Consider the following 18,224-nt stretch of genomic DNA (forward strand, 5'->3'; position numbering starts at 1 on the left):
AACAAAAACAAAGTATACGTAATATAAAACAAAAATAACGACCCATACCAGCTGGGCATGATTCAACATCATCCATATAACCAGGAGATGGGCCCCAGGCTCAAGGACAAAGCCAAGTTTTCAAGACCTCAAAAAAGGTCAACAGGGATGGGGTCAATCTAATCTCAGAGGGAATGATGCTCCAAAGGACAGATGCCAGGCAACACTTCCAATCTGTTAGCACTTGAAGCGTACTCTTTCTGCCAAACCAGTTAGGACTGATAGAGATAATTGGGGAAAGATGATCCTGTATATAGCTCAGTCCAAAGTCACAAAGGGTTTTCAATTGATAACCAGCATTTTGAATTTCCCCTGAAAACGTATCAGAAGTTTACGGAGCAGTGGTGTTACATGTGCCAAATAACTGGTACCAGTAACTGCCTTCATCGAGGAGTTCAGATGATGAAAACTTTCACCTGTAACTCTTCCATATTTTCTCACTATTTAGTTCATTTACAAAAAGCAAATGGAATCAATGCACTGTCCTTTAATTGAAACCTGTAGGAGACACCCATCTGAAGACATTCAGACTTCTTTGGGTAAATCTGCTTGGGAATTTGAGCATAATTTTGACCTGGCAGCACTTTCCCTTTAAAAGGTAGTAGCAAAATTGTTATTTTTAGCCTTTAGTATAAGGAGTAAAAATTTATACTCATTGTGTCTTTGGCTGATTTCTTTGCATGTAGCAAAGATAGTTTCCTCCATGAAACTATCACAGTGATCTCATCACTATTTTTACTAATGGATCAGGCAAATTTTCAATTAAATGAAAATTATGAACCATTGCCCAAAAGGCACAGTGCTGTCAGCCAAAAGAACTTATGTTCTCTATCTGGCTGTGTAAAAATGGCTCACAATACCACGTCAAGAACAATGTAAAATAATATTTCTTTGTTCTTTTTAAAATGAACTTCGTAGTATATAAATCAGTCAAAACAGCTTTATTTATGGGATTCTCTTTTCAAGTTAACATATTCCTTCTAGTAGCTTTAATACATTATTCTTCTGTTAGTCCTTCATAAAATTTGAATTGAGACGTTTGTGATATTTATTTTTGACCTCTGTTTTATAAAAAAAGAAAAACTTGAAAAATACCAGTGCATAAGAGAGGAGTGCCCAGATTTTATCTGCCCGACCATCAACAGATCGTGCCACCACAGCATGAGATGCCACTCTTGCCCAGTAACAGGATTCATATTCTTCAACAGGTCTTCTGGAGCCATCATCACAAAGTAACTCATACTTGCTTCTTTCTTCTACACTATCAGCTATGAAGAATAAAAGGCAACAGTGAGTGTATGTAAGAAAACAAGTAGGCTCCATCATGATGTTATTGTTTATTAAACGTATATGTCGCTTGAATTATTTAAAAATTATTATTATTATTTCAAGGATGAAAAACAAAGACAATGAAAAAGACAAAAAGCAAAAAGAAGGGTAGGGATGCCAGGGTAACAACACTTTAGAAATCTGTATGAAAGGTCTGGGTGAAGAACCAAGTCTTCAGACTTCTTTGAAACACGAACAGGGTGATGACCATTCAGATCCTGGAAGGAAGGGGGCACTTCATTCCAAAGGGCAGGGACGGCAATAGAGAAGGTGTGTTTCTGGGATGCTGATAGATGGAATTGCTTAACTGAAGGAACAAAGAGTGCACCAAAGTTGCCAAACTGAATGAGGAGAACGGTTGTCTCTTAAGTAATTATGGGAGAGAGAGGGAATCTTTCAAGTAACTCCCTATGCCATGTAGGGCTTTATAGGTAACAACTAGCTTCTTAAATGACATCTGGAAACAAACTGGGAATCAATGCAGCTTTGAAATGGGAGTGTTACTTCAGTGATCAAAACTGGAAAGGTTTCACTATCCTAGAGGAAGAATAATTGGTGAAGATGATGAACATGCAGACATGGCTAAATTAACCTTTTTGACTAGAGTATATGTGTGTGTGTGTGTGTGTGTGTGTGTGTGTGTGTGTTTGTTTTCATAGGTTTTCACGGGTACAGGTATACAGGCTTTGGCATGTTTGGGTCTTTTCCTGTGTAAGATTGAGAGTATCTTGGTGATGTTTCGACGAGGTCCCACTCGCCATCTTCAGACTGGTGCTTTCGGCTTCGGCCTCGTTGAAATGTCACCAAGATACTCTCAATCTTACATGGGAAAAGACCTGTCTATCTATCTATCCATCTATCTGTCTATCTATCTATCTATCTATCTATCTATCTATCTATCTATCTATCTAAGTTTTCTTAAGTTTTCACGGGTATCTGTATGTATGGCATTCAGCTTTGTTCAGGTATTTTCCCACGTCATTATAGTTGTGCTTTTAAAATTGTAGCAACGTTTCAGCAGACTCTCATCTACCATCCTCAGGCTTGTGTATTGGGTTCTTTTTAATCTTGATTAAAAGAAGATTAAAACAAGATTAAAAGAACCCAGTACACAAGCCTGAGGATGGCAGATGAGATTCTGCTGAAACATTGCTACAACTAAAAGCACAACTATAATGACATGGGAAAATACCCAAACAAACTATAGTACTATATATATTTATATATATATATATATATATATATATATATATATATATATATATATATATATATATATATATATATCACTCTGAGAAGCACAGAGCCGAAGACAGAAGCCTGAAGATGATGAATGAGACTTCATCGAAACGTTGCCTAGATACTTCGAATCTTACGCGGGAGAAAACCCGAACAACCAAAGATAGATGATAGATAGATAGATAGATAGATAGATAGATAGATAGATATCCAGATAAATCTGTGCAAAGCTCTTTCTATAGGTAACAGCTGAGACCTGTTCATTGAACAATCGCTATGAATCCAGGAAGACCCCCAAGTAATGCACCATTGTTGAATAGGAAATCAAATATCTATAGATCTGGATGGCCAAAGAGCCACAGCCACAGCCACTCAGTCTTGGTAGAACTCAGTCACTTCCTCCCTATCCAAACCTTCATAATCCTCAGGCACCAGGACAGAAATCCAGTAGATTTCTTTGACTGAAATATATAATTGAATCTTACTGGCATATTGATGATACCAAACCAAAACTGCTGGATGATCTCACCAAGTGGTTTCACGTTGATGTTGAAAAGAAGGGGAGGGAGAATAGAACTCTACAAAACCAAACATAGATGAGGTCTAGGGAGTAATCTCACACCCTATCCTCAACTAAAATTAATTGGAACTGGCTCTGGAGAAAGGAACAGAACCACCAAAAATACCAGTATATATTGTATTGAAAGATCAAGGAACACAAGGATTAACAAAATGAAATCCATCTACAAATAGTCATAGGTTTAAGCACTTTTGGGTATTTGAATTTACAGATTAGCATTTTACCAGATTCATACCTAATACGACCCCCTCATTCACAAAAGCCACATCTCCATGTCCAGATTTCAGGCACCTTATGAAAAAAGGATAAAATATTAGGAAGGAAGTAGTGGTTAAGTATTATATTTCTTGCTTATTGTATCATGCTATCACCAACTTTTCTTCTTTTTCAACTGAATAGAAACAACCTACCCAAACTGCCCAGATATGGATATTCAAAGCCAACAAGGCACTGGCAGAGGGCACAAAAATTTAGGGGGAGCCAATACTGCCCCTTTTTCAAAAACAAAGGTGATTCTAAAATCTTTACATTGATGGGAGGTAGCACCATCAATCAATGTGAGCTAGGGGCACCACATATCCTCAAGCGAGGACTGCAGACACCATAGCTTAATTATTGTTTCTTACCAATAAAATAAATAAATATGAACTGAACAGAGAACTTTTACAGGAAATGAAGAGTGAGAATATGGAAAAATAATTAAGGCAGGAGTAACACAACTGATTTCTCTCTGGTTAGGGAATTTGTCGATCTAGCCCAATATTGTTCAAACAGACTGGCAGCAGTTCTTTAGGATCTTGGAGAAAACACTTTGCCATCAGTGAAAACCAGAACTGTACCTAGTTGAAGAACATGAAACCTTTGGTAAATAAGATAAGAAATGAACTACTGACTTACATCTTGTTACAGTTAGACCTGAATTTAGGACTACAATTCAGGTGAAAATTTTGAGACAGTTACATGAGTTTTGCCCCATTTTACAATCTTTCCTGCCATGGTAGTTAAGTGAACGACTGCAGTTGTTAAATTACTAACATAGTTGTTAAGTGAATCTGGCTTCCCCATTGACTTTGTTTGTTAGAAGGTCCACGGGCTTTTTATTTTTTTTATTTTCATTTGTCAAATGCTTACAAGATAATAGGTATAAGTAAAAACATAGTTATGAATACATGGATACATATAAGAAAAAAAAAAGAAACAATAGGACAGAGACGGTAGGCACGTTGGTGCACTTATGCACGGCCCCTACAAGGGCACTTCCCTGGATAAGCCTCTGGATGCTAGTTCAGATGAGGAAGAGGTGGGTTTAGGGACATTATGCAAGGGGCTGGAAGCTCCAAGCCAGGAGTGGCGAGGCCAAGCACTGCTGAGCTATCACAGGAGGCGTGACAAGATCAGCAGCCGATTGAGCAAGGGACAAGAGAGGCACAGCTACTGCAGCTGAGAAGCCCAGAGGCTTTGGGCAGAGAGGGTTCATAGCTGCAGCTGGCCAGTAGAGATAAGGAAGAACCTTATTCTAATCCAAAAGCATACAGGGCCGACAGGAGGCAGGCCCAAGGAAGTCAGCCAGGCTACTTGCAAGATGACAGCCTCTCTTCTCTTGGTGGACTGCACTAGGGAGGGAAACAATGCTGGGAACAACGCGTCTGTTTTCTTGCTGTGCATTTTTTAGCCACTGTAATTCTTGCCTTGACTACCAGACCTGGATTTTATATTTCAAACTTTGGATCGTGCCTCTTGACTTGCCTTTGCTTTGCGAACGTGCCTTTGTCCTATGGACTGGCATGGGGTTTTCCTTGAAAAGCCGATTGAACTCTTTGAGAATGGTGCTGGTGTGGATGTGAGGAATTTTTGGGGAAGACTTCTACCACCCATGGAGTGTGCATGTGTGAGCAGGACAGGACAGTCGCAAAAAGTGATCCCATGAACTCAGGACACTGCAACCATTGTAAATATGAATCAGTTGCCAAGCATCTGAATTTTGATCACATGACCACAGGGATGCTGCAGTAGTTGGAAGTGTGAAAAATGGTCAGAAATCACTTTTTTCAGTGCCATTGTAACTCCAAAGCCAAACTGTTGTAAGCCGAGGACTTACCTGTACTGAAAAAGGAATATCTGGGAAGAGATGGATGAAGGACAAATGGAACATGCATGTTCCAAAAGATTCACTATGCGTCACATTTAGAGTTCCATTATACAATAGAAGAACTTAAGAACTGTACCGCTATCACATAAAAATACTTTGCCTACTCCTTGGTGCAGACAGTAACAGGACTGATTGTTGAACTGATTGTATGTTGTCCTAGTCCACCACCCAATTTCAGGCAGCTAACATATTAACAAATAGAAGCAATAAACAAGAGCTTATTGGATATTCCCAATGGTAATACTGCACATTGGGGGGAAATGACTAGCTGAAAAACAATTATAGCAGTCAGAATGGAGAAAGAACAGTGGGCACTATACAGCAGGCTGGGAGCATTGTAGAGCACATCAGCAGAACTTTGCTGCATCAGTGGAGGAGGGTCATGACCACACCCCAAGGACAAGATTGCACATGTTATTTGGAATTACCCACCACTGCAACATGTATAATCAGGCTCATGTATATGTGGCTTTGGGAACTGTAATGTGAGATTCTGCATATTATAGCATCTGAGCGATATTGCTTTTGTCCTTGCCTTATTTGATGGTCCTTTGCTTCACCTTAATTTCTATCATAGTTTTTTTTTTTCCTTTCTTAATTAAACACAGTGCTTTGATTCTCCTGCCCTGAAGTTCCATTTCTCTCTTCGTTATGCATAGCAGCACAGTGAATGCAGCAGCTCTTTGGGTCTGTGTGCAAATCTCACAGAATTCAGTTCCCAGTGGGACCTAAGGGCAACTGGAGATTTTTCTGCATTGGGGTGAGGGGGTATGCTCATTCGTTTAGTGACTGTTTGAAGTTAAAACGGCACTGAAAAAAGTGACTTATCACAGCTTTTCACATGACCATTGCAGCATCCCCATGATCACATAATCAAAATTCAGATGCTTGGCAACTGGCATGTATTTATGACAGTTGCAGTGTCCCGGGGTCCTGTGATGACATTTTGTGACCTATTGATAAGCAAAGTCATTGAGAAAGCCAGATTCAGCTAACAACCATGTTACTAGCTTAACAACTGCAGCAATTCACTTAATTGTGGCAAGAAGGGTTGTAAAATGAGGCAAAATTCTCTTAACAATTCCCATTACTTAGCAATGAGTTCAATTGTGGTCGTACATTGAGGACAACCTGTATATGAAGGCTAAAGGGATTTGCATATCACCTAAGGGGAAGTGGGACAATAAGATTGTAATTATCTTTTAAATAAAGGTTGGAAGTTGATCACATGTTTAACTTTAATCTTTTCTTTCTTTTTCATTTCCTATACTTTCTATTTCTTTCTTTCTTTTCTTTCAATTTGTCTTTTATTCTATAAAAAATATTTTATTCTATGTGAATAGAAAGTGAATTTTAAAAAGTTGAACTTAATCAAGAAAAATATATTTCTGAAGTAGTTATAGAAGCATGATAAAAGTTTACCATGGCTTATGGGGAAAAGCATGTGTCACTTACTCATAGGCTCCTGCATATCCAGCAAAGGGATCACTCCAGTCACAGGTTCCGGTCTTACAAGCATGGCACATGTTTGATCCACCTTTGAGACCTGGGACACAACCGGATCCAAAGAAAACTTCTACAGCTGTAAAAAGAAATCAGATGGGTAAGTCTTTGGCAATCTTTTATTAGTACGATAAAGGTAGTAGGTCATTTATATTATTAAATTGCATTCTTCAAATTTGGTTCAGAATTGGATCGACCATACTGTGCCTCACATGGCATGCTTGAAGTCTTATTATATTCAAGGGTGACAGGGGCATCTTTTCCTTCAAAGGAAGTAGTTGGTAAACAATCTCAAATAGGAAGATTCCAGTTTCCCCTGTGATGTCAAAGATTTGCTGGATCATAAATCTCACACATATGTTACTTATGGACAGCAATTGCATACCATTTGAGAAAGTATGGTCCTGTTAGAAATAAGTAAATTCAAAAATAAAATGGTATATAAGATGCTTCAAGGTTTCACAAATGGGGGTTGGACTAGATGACCTTGTGGGGTACTTTCCAATTCTATTAATCTGTAAACAGATTATTATTCTATTAATCTGTTATCAAATGAAATATATCTCCCTGTATATACATGCTTTGCTTTTATACTTTTGATATGCTCCATTGTTAAGCCTTTTTATATTTTTATCTTATGTATATGCCTTTTATATTATTATTATTATGTTCAAGGGGGGTGTTGTTATAATCTCTTTGGAAAAATGGTAGAATATGATGAGCTTAGAAAGAGGCCCTGATGAGGGGATGCTACATTCCTTAACGCTAAGGAAAGATGCCACGTGGGCAGCCAAAGTATGAGGTACGGAGGGGAACTTGGGTGACGAGATGAAACTGTATATAAAGTATGTTTTGAAGTTCTAAAGGTGTGGCTTTTGATTTGAACCTATTTCTTGAGGTTCTAAAGACCAGCGGTGCTTTGCAAACCGTCTAATATTTCTTTTTAATAAACCCTTTTTGTTTTCAACGGTTCAAGTTTTTTTTGTTGGCTTTGAGTTATTTCCAGCAGTCCCTACAAGGTTGTACAAGTAGATACACTCCTTAGATCCTGCTCCATGACTACATAAGGCAATAAAATATAAGGCAATAAAATATTGTTTTATATATGGAACATTTTATAGTAGCTGTGTATATATGAAAATAATAGATGGAGAAGCAAAGGGGAAAAAATAAAAGATGAAGAAATATTCCTATTCTTAAACACACATACGCATCACACAATTTTCTTTTGGAGTAAGCAACTTGTGTAGAGTACAAAAAAGGGGGTAATAAATAATATACCAAAGATATCAAATACATAACATAAAGAAAAAGAAATGTATGTAAAACCATTTTATATTCATACCATTCATTGAACCTTTCCATATAACATTTATAGCCTTGCAAACTACTCTTTCTTATCACGCTCATCACTACTTCATGTGCTGATTTTTATTTTGTGGAATTCGAAAGATTATACAAAAACCTTCTACTTCATGATACCACTTATGATAATTCACGTGTAAGGAATACTTTTAAAATGTTTTAATGGCACTAGACTTATTCTCTCATAACTTGACTATCCTTTTCTGCTTTGCTCTGCTCTGCTCTTCAGAGTGTGATCATTTGCCTTTATTTATTACCATTTCTGCATTCCCAGTTCCTCCTGCAGTTTTATTTATTTCAGACAATTCTGTCCAGGATAAAGAATGTCTTAATGGAAGTATTGCCCTTCTGAGAAGCTTTTTCTAATTTCATAAATTTAAGCATTATGCTTTCTCTAAAAAATTTTCCATTATGAATACAGCTGGTAAATCTCTGATGAATTGTTTAAAAAAAGGACTAGTTTGACCAGGAATACAGGCTTATATATAAGCTTGCAAAAACTTCAAACTAGAGTTAAAAGAAATAGAACTGAAACTTCAGTTCCATTTTTTATATAATTCTATTCTCAATATGAACATTTGCTAAAAGCCAAAAAAACCTCTCTGTTATTACAAGAATAAAAATGTATTTCCACATTGTGCCAAAAAAAAAAAACCCCAGAAGGTTTTGATATACTACAGTTGCCCATATTCCACACTGAGATAGTATTTTATTCTTTCTTGGCCATCTACAATATTCCCAACATGAATTAATCCAAAATACACACTACCTAAATTAGTTTTATTTCCAGAATGGTTTTGGCGAGAATGGGAAAAGAAATGTGTGTAGGATGTATTCTCCACCTTGAGTTATTTATAAAAATAATAAAGATGGAATACTAATAAATAAAAATAAATAAATATGGATAGAGATAGACAAATAGAGCTATCAAGATTTTGCTTACCCTTTTCTATAGGTCCTGAGTCTGTTCCACTCCACTGTATCAAATTCTTAGACACAAGAGTTCCTATTGGGATCAACCAGCCTGCAGATCTTTTAAAACCAGTGTGACAAGATCTGCTCCCTCTGAGTCCTTCAAGTGATGAAATAGTTCCTTTCTTTGTAACAACAATGGCATGATAACTAGTAGTTACTGATAAGGAGAGAAGGACAAATCAAATATAGGTTATAACTATAGTCTCTATTTATTTCCAACAAAATTGTTTTAGAAACAATTTGTAGCAAAGTGAACAAACTTAATTATCATATAATATCCTTATACTATAGAACAGGGGTGTCAAATTCAAGGGCTGGGGCTGGATCTGGCCCATGGGGTGCTTAGATCTGGCCTGTGGGGCTACCCTGGAAACAGAGAAGAACTGGCCCACGGTGCCCCTGCCAGTGAAAATGGAGCTCCATTTTCTTTGACAGAAGGTTGCAGGAAACTGTCATAGCTAAAAATGGAGCTCGGGAGCCCATTTTCACTGGCAAAGCATTCAGGCCACCACAGGCACCCCCAACATGAGTGACATCAAGTGGCCACACCCTCTTGGCCTTGTTCCCCCCCCCCCCCAGATCACACACTACCCTGATGCATCCCTCAATGAACTTTAGTTTGACACCCTTGCGACAGAGGAAACAGCTGGCTATACTAAGGATATAAAATATAAATATATATAAAAAATATAAAATATAAATATATATAATATAAAATATTATATATATATATGTGAACTTGCCAATGTACTTCTATTATAATTGCTTGTAATGTTAACAGGCTGAAACTATTTGTATAAATGAATTAAATAAATTAAAGATGCAAGCACTATGACTGTATTAAAGTGAAATTGATTAATGTAAAACACAGAGACTGTATCTTGAAAAGGAGGAAAGACACACTCTCTCTTTTGATCAGTCCAAAGTACTTCACCAGCTGGGCCTCTGTTAATTGTGATCCAAAGAAAATATCAGGCCACCATCATAACTAAAGGAGAGGAAGGAGTTGAAATTCTGAAAGGGGATTTCTAAAACTGATTTGGTTTCCAGAAGTTTATGTGCAGGAGTCCGGCAGCCTAAGGCTGTAGAGCAGAAAACCCTAAGCATGTGAAATTATCCTAGCACTGCATCCTTGAATCACAAATCCAAAACTCATCTTAAATATAACTGGGGCCTGCAGGAGTCAATACCAAGAAAGGGCATTGCAGTGTTTCCAGTGGTAGGATTCAAATTCTTTTGCTATGGGTTCTGTGGGCATAGCTTGGTGGGCGTGGCATGGGAAGGATACTGTAAAATCTCAAGTCAGAGGTGGTATTTGCCAGTTCTCCAAACTACTCAAAATTTCTGCTGCTGTTTCTCCAGAACTGGTCAGAACCTGCTGAATACCACCTCTTGAATGTTTCTCATTTGGACAACTTGAAAATATATGGGCTTCAACTCTCAAAATTCCTAGGCCTATCTGGAGGATTCTAGGAATTAAGCAAGTTGTCAAGTTTGACTGGACTGGAACACAAACCTGGCATGCAGCAAACCCCAAAATCCTTCATGGCTTCATTTGAGTGAATTTCCAAGTGGATTCTGCATGGTGAGCTATAGCAACCCACATATCTAGTTGAATTCATATTAGCAACTTTCTCTTTATTTTGTTATCAAATCCGTAAGGCCACTTATAGATTCTACTAAACTGTGGTTGGCAAATACTAGCAATATAACAGTAAAAATCCTCTTGTTAAAAACACAAAACTTCTATGCTGTATGTCTACTCCAGATTTCCCAAATTAATAGCCTGGCCCAAAATCTGGGGAAGATCCAGGTTTTCGTGGCTTTCTGAAAGGCAATATGGTTGGAGTTATCCATACTCTGGGCAGGTCCAATGACAGAGAAGGGCCCATATCATCTCTTCTCCCAATGAGCAACCATTGAATGAATTATGCAACCTCTTTAAATTTTCAGATAAATCTTATTCAAATTCACCTCCTGAGCCCTTTGAATGAAGTTCAGCTACAACAGGCTTTAGATAATAAGGGTTCAAGCTTGCTTCTAAAATAAGACCAGCATCTAAAGTGATGGCATCTGCTTCTGAGTCCTAAAAAAAATAAAAGTAGGATAATAAGGAGAAAATATTTCTTTGGCATAAATATATATCATGAATGTATGACAGTTATATCTTCTTCTTTCTTACTAGATCTGGAAATTAACATGACTTCCTTTTCTTTCACTACTTGTTTGCCATGAAGAGTGATAATGCTATTTTGAACAGAGCACTGGGCCTCTAGGTCAGTTGATAGTTTCATGGGATTCTTAAGCTGACTTCTGTCCAAAGTCAGGGACATCCACAGAGGAGATCAAGAAAATTAAAATTAAGCTACAATTGTGTAATTGAAGCCTGGCTCTTTATTATATGTTGAAGGGAAGGGAAGGGAAAGAGAAGGGGAGGGGAAGGAGAAGGGAAGGGAAGGAGAAGGGAAGGGAAGGAAGGAAGGGAAGGAGAAGGAAAGGAAAGGAAAGGAAAGGAAAGGAAAGGAAAGGAAAGGAAAGGAAAGGAAAGGAAAGGAAAGGAAAGGGAAGGAAGGAAAGAAAAGAAAGGAAGGGAAGGAAAAGGAAAGGATAAGGGAAAGGAAAGGAGAAGGGAAGGAAAGGAGAAGGGAAGGGAAAGGAGAAGGGAAGGGAAGGGAGGAAGGAAAGGAGAAGGAAAGGAAAGGAAAGGAAAGGAAAGAAAGGAGAAAGGAAAGGAAAGGAAAGGAAAGGAAGGAAGGAAAGGAAAGGAAAGGAGAAAGAAAGAAAAGGAGAAGGGACAGAAAAGAAAAGGGAAGGGAAGGAGAAAGGAAGGGAAGGGAAAGGAAAGGAGAAGGGAAGGGAAAGGAGAAGGGAAGGGAAAGGAGAAGGGAAGGGAAGGGAGGGAAAGGAGAAGAGAAAGAAGGATTTAATCACATGATCATGGTAATCTTTTGACTATTTAGACCAGGGATCTCCAACCCCAGGTTGCAGCCCACTACCGGGCCATGGCCTGTTCGGAATTGGTCCATGTAAATGACTGGTTGGAGTATGTGCACAAACACAGTTCATCTTTCACAAGTGGCAGGTCGGTTCACATTTACCAGCATGTGTGCCAGCCTGCTGTTCACACAGATTGAGCTATACATGTACACATTGGCTCGCTACTTGTGTGGCCCAATTCCCCGCTTTTGGCAACCCCAGCTGGTCTGCCAAGCCACAAAGTTTGGAGAATGCTGATTTAGACAACACTCTGCAGATTGTGGTCAGCATTTTATTGATCTAATACAAGGATCCCAATCCCCAACCCCCAGTCCATGGACAGGCACTGCTCCGAGGCATGCCAGAAACCAGGCCTCCCAAACAAGTGAAGCCTCATCCGTGGGATGCAGACAGTATGCAAACCCACACCCCCTCCGGTCCACGGAAAACCTCTCTCCATAGAATTGATCCCTGATGCCCAAAAGGTTGGGGGTCAATAATCTAATAAATAAAATATGCAAGCTATGAATGACTGTTCTGAAATCTGAAAATTCAATAAGTGGACAAAAATATTTTATACTGATTGCATCATTTCAGGTTCTGTCGGTTTTCCCATCATATTTTTCCAAATTTTGCTTCCATGTATGAGATTCTATTTTCTACAGGACTTGCTCCTGTTTTATTTCTGTCTGGAACCTTCCAAATCGATCATTCTTTGAAAGGGAATAAAAAAATTAGGTTGTTTGAACAATGAACTCCGGAAGTTTCCCAGCTTCCCTATCCAGCTGTCAGCAGCCACTTACTTTAATAGCTGTTATGCACGCCTGGTGGTCAGTCTTCCTCACACAAATCAGTTCTGGAAAATCCTTGGATAGTTGCTGGGAAAAGCATTCCTGCTTAAGCCTTTGGCATTTTTCCTGTTCTTCATTGGATATTGTACACCATCTTACAGAAGAAGATGCAAGACACAGAGCTATGAAAAGAATGAAAAGGATGCAGATAATGTTAATATCACAGATCAAAGACTGAGAGAGTTGCCTGATTGAAGCTTTTTCTACGTATGAAAACAATCTAAAGCAGTGGTAGTATTCAGCAGGTTCTGACCAGTTCTGGAGAACCGGTAGAGGAAATTTTGAGTACATCGGAGAACTGGCAAATACCGCCTCTGACTGGAGATTTTACAGTATCCTTTCCCTGCCACGCCCATCAAGCTACACCCACAGAACTGGTAGCAAAATAATTTGAATCCCACCACTGATCTAAAGGGTTACTAAACTGAAGTGGACTGAATTATTTTTATTGATGGTGATCTGAATTCATTTTAGGGATGGTGATTTGCATCTCTCAGACAAGAATATCAAGACTTGTATTTGGGTTGCCTCTTATCAAACAATGTCACTTGTTATTTAGAATCCATTTTTATATGCAAAGTTAGCTATATTACTAAATGTGTAGAATGAGAAGCAGCACAGATTTTGTATATAGAAATGTATCTTTTCTAGTTTCTAAAAGGTAGTTCTCAGTTTGAAGATTTGTCAGTAGACATTCCTAAAATCCAGGTAAATCCAATTTCAGTTTAAGATCACATAGAAAGAGACACAGAGAAAATAAGTTCATAAATGAAATTAACTAGAAATAAAATTGTGGATACTGAATATCTAAATAGATAACATTAACAATTATATCATTATTACAAAAAGTGATAATCTGTCAAGGTGATTAGCATGCTAAGTGACAGAAAAAATAATTTCACTTTTTAACAATATACTGTAGATCAATTACTGAGAAAAATTTTATAGTTTGCAAAATAATTTAGAAAATGTCTTTGGGCTTCAAGAAGGGATATGAAACAGTCATTAAAGCCGTTTAAATGCAATTAAGATTGAAGACAGACCAAAAACTTTCCAAAAACTGGCAGTTAAACTTTAGAAAACAACAAATATTGAGCAGAACAAAAGTGTTCTTATTATTGCATTGAAACTAATCAGTGAAGAAGATAATCTAAACTCCTTAGAGAAGTTACTTAATCCTCATGCTGCTACAGAAAAGGCTGGGTCACAAATTTTAATTTAAATTCTCTAATTCAGGGGGTCCCTAACCTCCAGCCCATGGCCCACTACTGGGCAATGGCCTATTCACAACCAGGCTACGACGGTGGGCCGGTATTTACATGTGCATGCAAAAATTGACCTGTGCACATGTGTGTGTGAACAAACCCACCACTCATGCAAGTTGAGCTGTGCATGCAAGCGTGTGTACACACTGGCTATTGGTCAAGGGGGCCAGTTCCCCTCCTCCCCCTGCCTGGCCGTCAAGCCACAAAGATTGGAGACCACTGCTCTAATTGATGAAACCTATAACAGGGATTCATACCAAGAACTATGGCAAGTGAATAACTAAGAATGTGGCTTTTTCCTGTCCCTAAACAATTAAGGACTTTATGTTAAGAACCAGTATATTAAAACTTGACCCAGAAATTCATTTGATGCCTGTTCAATTAATATAGGATAAGTTTGAAATAGTCTATAAAGTGCACAGCAACAGACAAATTAACTGTACTTTTGTACAGCTTTATCAAATGACCATCAAAGCATCTCTCTTATTTATTTGTTGTTATTGTTTTGTTTTGCTTGTTTTCAAATTTTCTGATTGACCATCTCACTCTCAGAGTGACTCTGGACATATCAGGATTTTACCTGTTATTGAATCAAGGTATCAATTCTGGATTTTTTCCACCATCTCTGGCCTCCCTTAAATAGCAGTAGCACTTAGACTTACAGTATATACTTCATAGTGTGTTCCAGCCCTCTCTAAGCAGTTTACAGAATCAGTATATTGCTCCCAACAATCTGGGTCCTCACTTTATGAACCTCGGAAGGATGGAAGTCTGAATCAACATTGAGTTGGTGAAGATTGAACCCTTGACAGTAAGCAGAATTAACCTGCAATACTGCATTCTAACCACTGTGCCACCATGGCTCCTAAATAAAGGTGGTGCTGCTGTAGGAGCTCTTCTACTAGCCTTATAGAAATCTTTAAAAGGAACTAGATGACTCATGATGCATTCGGTTATCATTTCAGATATTTTTCCATATATATCAAGGAAATAGAATGATATGGTCGGGCAAAAATGCAGTTTGATCAGAAGCAGCTTCTGACTTCCAGCAATCTTCCTCACTGACTTTTCTTGTGGTAAACTGGCAGGGAATGTTGGAAATTATGATCAAGTGATCATGGCTGACTATAGAGACATGGCAGCATTGAAGTGGCCACAACTATTATTTTTATTTTATTTTTCTTATATGTACCCATTTCATGTATTCATAACTATGTATACACTTATACTTATTATCTTGTAAACAATTGACAAATCAAATAAATAAATTAAATAAATAAATAAACTCTGTCAAATTCCCATCCCATTTAGTCATGGATTCTGGATTTTGGACACTTTCTGTAAGTTAGCCCACTTGAGGTATGTTGATTGAAGAATTGTTGCTTTATGATGTATCATTTCACCCAAATGAAGGTTACAAGCAATGAAACAGACAGAAGAATTTTAGATGAATATAGATTTGCTTAAGCAATTCACTCTACTTGATTTTAACAGTGATGCTTATGGCAAAATAAGCTTCAAGTTCTTCAAACAACTTTCAAAAAATCTATTGCAAATTATGTACTATGTTGTATTGTTTCCTAGGATGATGGAAAGCTAACACTATTTACAGCAATTTCACTACCTGTTTGGAAGTAGAGTCATGGCAACTGGACTTCTTTTCTTTCTTTGTTTGAAACATTTCACTAGCTTATCCAAGTAGCTTTTTCAGTCTTAAAAGACTTCTTCAGACTGAAAAAGCTACTTGAATAAGCAGTGAAACATTTCAAACAAACAAAGAAAAGAAGTCCAGTTGCCATGACTCAAATTCCAGACAACTCTACCTAGATAACTGAGAATCTTCATAAACATGTTTCACTATTTATTATGTTTTTTATCAATATAGGGTCATTACACATGACCCTTAATCTATTGCCTATTTGTTGTTATTCAGTCCCTGCTGAATTACAGCTGTAATGCAGCAATTCATTTTAGCAGTGTACCAGACATCACATGTCAACTCATGACATGAGGTAATTTTCATATTCTCCATTATATTACAAATGTTCATTACTGGAAGTTGTACCCGTGTATGACAGTAACATATGAAAAGATTTACACTCTTTGAAATAGACATTCGGGATCCCTGCACTATCTCTTGCCATTAATTCTGCTGGTTATGAATATTAGCATTTGAATTGAATTTGGAGACCTATGATCATCTGTTCTGCAAAATAAATTTTATCGAGATTTTGATAAGATCACAAATAACAGGAAGATTGCATTAACTTCCCTTTACTAACACCTCAGGTTCATGATCTTCATTCCAGCTCCAAAGTTTACACCATTTTTTAAAAATGTTCGGCATATTATTTAAAATAACAGAGTCAATGCAATGTTTTGTTGATCCCTACTTCAAGGAACAGCATTAGGTTGGAAATGAAAAATACACCCTTCTGAAACTTAGGAAAACTTTCCAAAATTTCTGCCTTCCAGATATGCTGCACAATATGTCCTATTCTTTTCAGTCCTCAAAAATCCCATTAGAAAATAAATATAATGGGTTTCTCAGACTCAGGTTTATTCTGTAACCCGTGTAGAAGACAGAGATAACAATAGCAGGTACTAAATATCAAGATAAGTGTATCTATTTCATTTCATACCTGCCCCTTATACCTGTATTTGTTCTAATCTCATCAGGAAAGAAGTAAAAAAGTATTTGCTGGAATAATATAGATGACAGAGGAATAATTAATCAATCTATCTCTTATTCACCATTTCTTTCCTACAGTTTCTTTTAGTATGCAATCACATTAACTTGGGCATATTTCTTAAAAGTATCTCATCCCACCCTAATATTCCTTGTTCAAAGCACATTCATTCATAATAATAATAAAAATAGTATTCTTTCTTTTTTTGCCTTTGAACTCACATCTAATTAAATAATTTATATATTATTCCCCCTTTCAGCGTGTAGAAAAACATAACTCTTTCAGCCTTTGCTTAAATCTTCATATTTGGCAGAATTCTTGAAACAGATCCTCAGTTAAAAATGTAATTTCTGGGATTTCTTTTTTATTTTGCAATTTTCTTAATAAAACATCTGGAACAGAGCAATTGGTGTGGCATAGTGGGTAAGGTACTAGACTTGCAAGAACTTGCAAAATGGAAATCTATATTGATAGCCTCATGATCATGAAATACTGAGTGATTTTATACTAAACTTTTATATACTATATACTATACCAAACCAACTTTTAGGGTTGGTTAAAATATAAAAGTAAATAAGATCCCATATAAGCCAACCTGAGTTCTTAGAAGAAAAGGTGAAAAATAAATAAATTTATTTTATTTTCCACCCTTAACAGGAGTTAAAAGGTTTCATTTGGAAAACTAGTGCAAAAGTTGCCCCTTTAATAACCTCAAGCAACTCTGGTGCTAGAGTTGTTACTATCTATTAGTCTGCATTCACTTACCCAGCAGCCCAAAGGACAGAATGGCTTGGAGGGCAAATTTCATTTTCCCCCTCTGGTGGCTTTCAGGAAAGGTGTTGCTGGGCTGTCTGTCACAGACTGCTCTCACAGCGTCTGTGAAGGCTGTTGACTCAGCTGACTTGCCTTTTTATAGAGAGCCTGGACTCTGCAGGGTTAGCAGAAGCAGTGACCCAACAGTGTTTGTCCTTCCTTGTTTCCCAATAGTGCAGCACTCCCGCTCTATCTCACCAGCCCACTTCAGGAAGAATCTCATGTTGGCACTGAATTAACTGGGGGAATTGTTCGAGAAGCTTCAGCTGGGAATTTCCACATCATTTAAATTCTTCCTTTACCTGAAACTCAGTTCTATTAGCAAAGACACATTCTTCCACTCTCATTATTACAATGCCATCTACATATGCCTGCTGAAACTGTGACTAAATTTTGCCTACTTATGCAACAGCTCCACTCTGTTAAAAGCAAGAGATTTAATTTCTATAC

At 37.5% G+C, this 18,224-nt stretch overlaps 1 protein-coding gene across 1 annotated transcript in view; it reads right to left on the reverse strand.

Annotated features, from left to right (window-relative positions):
• TF (transferrin) overlaps positions 1–17,845 on the reverse strand; it is a 31,238-nt gene extending 13,393 nt beyond the window's left edge. Inside the window, exons 1-7 of the mRNA XM_087933113.1 lie at positions 17,727–17,845; positions 12,959–13,128; positions 11,154–11,265; positions 9,148–9,336; positions 6,792–6,918; positions 3,423–3,478; positions 1,135–1,307 (exon numbers count right to left, since the gene is read on the reverse strand). Of these exons, the coding sequence (XP_087789239.1) occupies positions 1,135–1,307; positions 3,423–3,478; positions 6,792–6,918; positions 9,148–9,336; positions 11,154–11,265; positions 12,959–13,128; positions 17,727–17,769 (870 nt within the window). The 5' untranslated portion in view covers positions 17,770–17,845. The remainder of the gene's footprint in view (positions 1–1,134; positions 1,308–3,422; positions 3,479–6,791; positions 6,919–9,147; positions 9,337–11,153; positions 11,266–12,958; positions 13,129–17,726) is intronic.
• Between the last annotated feature and the right edge of the window lie 379 nt (positions 17,846–18,224).

This window comes from Pseudonaja textilis, chromosome 4, assembly GCF_049901715.1.
Source record: "Pseudonaja textilis isolate UNSWEBS1 chromosome 4, rPseTex1.2, whole genome shotgun sequence".
NCBI lineage: Eukaryota > Metazoa > Chordata > Lepidosauria > Squamata > Elapidae > Pseudonaja > Pseudonaja textilis.